Below are 3,396 nucleotides of genomic sequence, written 5' to 3' on the forward strand. Positions count from 1 at the left end.
AGCTTGTCAAATTTACATAAATCTTCAATCGCTAGCAGTGTGACTCTGAAGTGCTGTACTGTATGTTTGTAAGATTTCTCCCCAACAAACACAACAATGTCGACGAAACGTTTGCATTGCCAAAGGCACCTGTGGTAGCACCCAAAAGGCAGAGGAAGATGGTACCGCACAAAAAGTTGGACTTCTGGACATGCTAAAGTAAGGTAGAAGTATAAGGCACACCGGATTATAAGGCGCATTAGGCAAAACAAATTTCACCTATTGCCGATTATTTTTAGAACGTAACTCCCGCGATAAACGAGAGACCACAGTACACAAATTTTAAAAAAAATTACATATGATAAAGGATCTGAAGGTAAGGACATTTATTAAGACGAAAACAGAACTGCACTGTGTTTGTGTCTTATTATGGAATAACTCCACATTCATTTCTTATGTACTTGCTAACATTTGTGGTGGCAGTACTCATAGCTTTCTGGCTTTGTATGTTTTCAGACAAGCTAGCTTCTGACATGATTAAAACATAAATTTTAAGATGACCTACCCAACTAAGAACGTTTTACAGACATGGTACACAAAAACACTTGCAACAGAGGCAAAGTTACCCAAGTATACGGGAACTGTATATACAGGAACTGTATACTTGGCTGAGCACATTACTGCCCTGTAAAACAGGAGAAATAGTGCAGAGGAAACACGCTGCAGTTGGCCTGGTCAGTCTTGCCAGAATTATGTGCACAACTCAGTCCTAAGGTACTCTACTGCCATCTACTGTCCAAAGTGATATGCATGCATTTGCAATACAAAACTTGGAGGACTTCTAAACCTTATCATACCAGTAAACAAAGTGAAGCATCCATGATTGCCTACATATTTAACAAGACTTGATTCACAATTTTGACCACATATTTGTGTGGGTCACAAAGGCTATAGTAACACAAATAATCAGTGGTTACAGCCAATGTATGCAGAAGAGCATCTCTGAATAGTATGGAGCAGCAGATGACCACACCAGGCTCCAGTCCTATCAGCTAAGAACAGGAAACTGAAGCTAACGTTTGCACAGGCTCACTTAAATTGGACAGCAGGAGATTGGAAAAACATTGCTTGGTCTGATAAGTCTTGATTTCTGGTGGTGATTTGGGGCCAGCATTTGAAATAAGCAACATCAAACTACTGAATGATCATGCCTTGTATCAGTGGCTCAGGCTGCTAAGATATTTTCTCAGCTTCTTCCAGCAGGTCGCCACGCCGTGTCACAAAGCTCAAATGATCTCAAACTGGTTTCTTGAACATGACAGTGAATTCACTCTACTCAAATGACCTCCACAGTCACCAGTTCTCAGTCCAATAGAGCACCTTTGTGATGTGGAGAAGCAAAAGCTTCTCATCAGCTGTTGAATTTACGAATTAAGGCAGTTCTGAAGGCAGATGGGCCCAACCCCGTAGCAAGATGTACCTAATAAAATGCTTGGTTGGTGTATTTGGGTTTTGGACAGTTTTGGACAGTTATATTTTCTCAATTTGCTGACTGATTTATTCAATTTATGAAATGATTGATTTACATTTTGCCATTGTTTTCCCTGAGCCCCTGTGAAGAACCTCTGGTTTTACAAAATGCTAAATACGCTGTACTTACCATTTCAATATTCTGTCACTGAATAATTTTTTGTAGGTGTCACAATTCAAGACGCAACTTTCATCAGCCACACTCGTGTGTCTGGATGGTAACATTCCCACCTCAACCATCAACTATGTTTGTTGCTTTGCTGAAAAGCGCAACATAAATGGTAACCAATGGAAAGACATGATTCTAAAAAATCTCAAAAATGTGCTTTTATTGATTGTAACACTAAGATTTCCATGTGTATCGCAGTTTGGTATGAACCGACCGACTCAGAAAAGGCTTGTAAGCCTTTCCTTTCAAATGCCTGGAAGTCTTTGTCCTATTCATCTCCGAACCTGGCAGAGCTGTGCACCATGAATAAAACACTGGGTGTCAAAACACCTGAAGGTAAACTATGTTACTCCTCTTTTATCAGCGAAAGCCATCAAAAAACAAATTCACACCCTCTGCTATTGATGTTAGAGCTCTTGTCAAAAATGCAAATACTCTGACGGAAGCTGAGGATGTGGTTTTGTATTGCGGCAGTGCTGCCGAGCACACTCGACGAGACGCTCAGTGTTGCTGTGGCTCTCTCGCGCCCTCTTCTGGAACATCTTCACTGCCTGGTGGTGACTCTAGGGGCTAATGGCGTGTTGCTGTGTGGAGAGTATGATGAAGGCACAGTCAACTTGCAGCCAAGAAAACAGAAGAGGGTAAGGATGGTCTTCATGCCAGCCTGTAACGATTTGCTCTGACAGTAGTGGTAAAAATGGCTTTTTTCCTGCTTCTGTTTGCAGAAGAGGCAGCTTTGTGGTCTCCACTACCCAGCACTTGCTGTGACCCCAGAGGAGATAATGAATGTGTCGGGAGCTGGAGATAGGTGCTAAAAATTTGCTTGACCTACTTCATCCATCTTGTTCTTATTTGACTTTCATTTCCTTTGTTTCTTCTGCTGCAGTTTTATCCACTTTTCAATTTCTATGACCTCTTTCTCTCCCCATCTCACTGGCATTCTTTCACTGAGTCACAAAATGATGGTGAAACACTCAAACAAAAGACTCTCATCTCCCCTTTGTTTCCAGTCTTGCAGGTGCCTTAATGGCAGGGATTGTCCTGGGGAAAGACACAGACAGCTGTGTTCGGATGGGACTCTTGGCTGCAAGGACATCTCTGGCATCCCTGCACCCCATCGCTCCAATGCTCACTTTAGATGCTGTAAACCCCAACAAAGTCCACACTCAGACCTGGCCCAAACCAAGCCTTGTGTGGATTGATTAAAAAAAAAATAAAAAAAATTGTGTTAGCTTTGTAATATTCTTATGGAAACTGTGTGTATTGTGACCGAGGAAACTATAAAGAACAAAAGAAAAATTATTGAATTCTAATTTTCCTTGATTATTAATGTTCTGAAATAATTGTATCTTGCAAAATATGTCAAGCAGCTTTGTTAATTTTATACAGCCATATGATAACCAAGTTCAATAAACAGATTATAAAAAATTATGAATTCAAGGGCATTCTGGTGCTTTGATTTCTAAAGAATGAGACAGTCAGTGGCTTGCAGTTGAATAATTACTATGATGATTTTGTGAAAGGCACTAAATACAAAAGAATCTATAAAAACATTACATTAAGGACAGACGGAAAGCAAGTTATTATGAACCAGTGTTTTTGTATAGATATTTTCTATTTATGTTTTAATTATGCTTACACAATAACATATAAAAACAAGATTCTATAATATTGGATGGGTAAGATATTCCTTTATATTTTTGTGTCACCGCAACTAT

General features: G+C 39.8%; 1 protein-coding gene across 2 annotated transcripts; it reads left to right on the forward strand.

The window, feature by feature from the left end:
- The first annotated feature begins 1,533 nt into the window (after positions 1-1,533).
- Positions 1,534-3,115, forward strand: LOC106632951. Of its 2 annotated transcripts, XM_042218003.1 has the most exons (5): positions 1,534-1,790; positions 1,877-2,014; positions 2,153-2,319; positions 2,404-2,486; positions 2,689-3,115. In XM_042218003.1, the coding sequence occupies exons 2-5, from the start codon at positions 1,981-1,983 to the stop codon at positions 2,882-2,884; spliced, it is 480 nt and encodes a 159-aa protein (XP_042073937.1). In that variant the 5' UTR covers positions 1,534-1,790; positions 1,877-1,980; the 3' UTR covers positions 2,885-3,115. The 2 variants fall into 2 exon arrangements, with proteins under 2 accessions (XP_042073937.1, XP_042073936.1); XM_042218002.1 differs by lacking the exon at positions 1,534-1,790 and having other exon boundaries at positions 1,799-2,014.
- The last annotated feature ends 281 nt before the right edge of the window (positions 3,116-3,396 follow it).

This window comes from Haplochromis burtoni, unplaced genomic scaffold (assembly GCF_018398535.1).
Source record: "Haplochromis burtoni strain Fernald_Lab_line unplaced genomic scaffold, NCSU_Asbu1 Contig_4741, whole genome shotgun sequence".
Taxonomy (NCBI): domain Eukaryota; kingdom Metazoa; phylum Chordata; class Actinopteri; order Cichliformes; family Cichlidae; genus Haplochromis; species Haplochromis burtoni.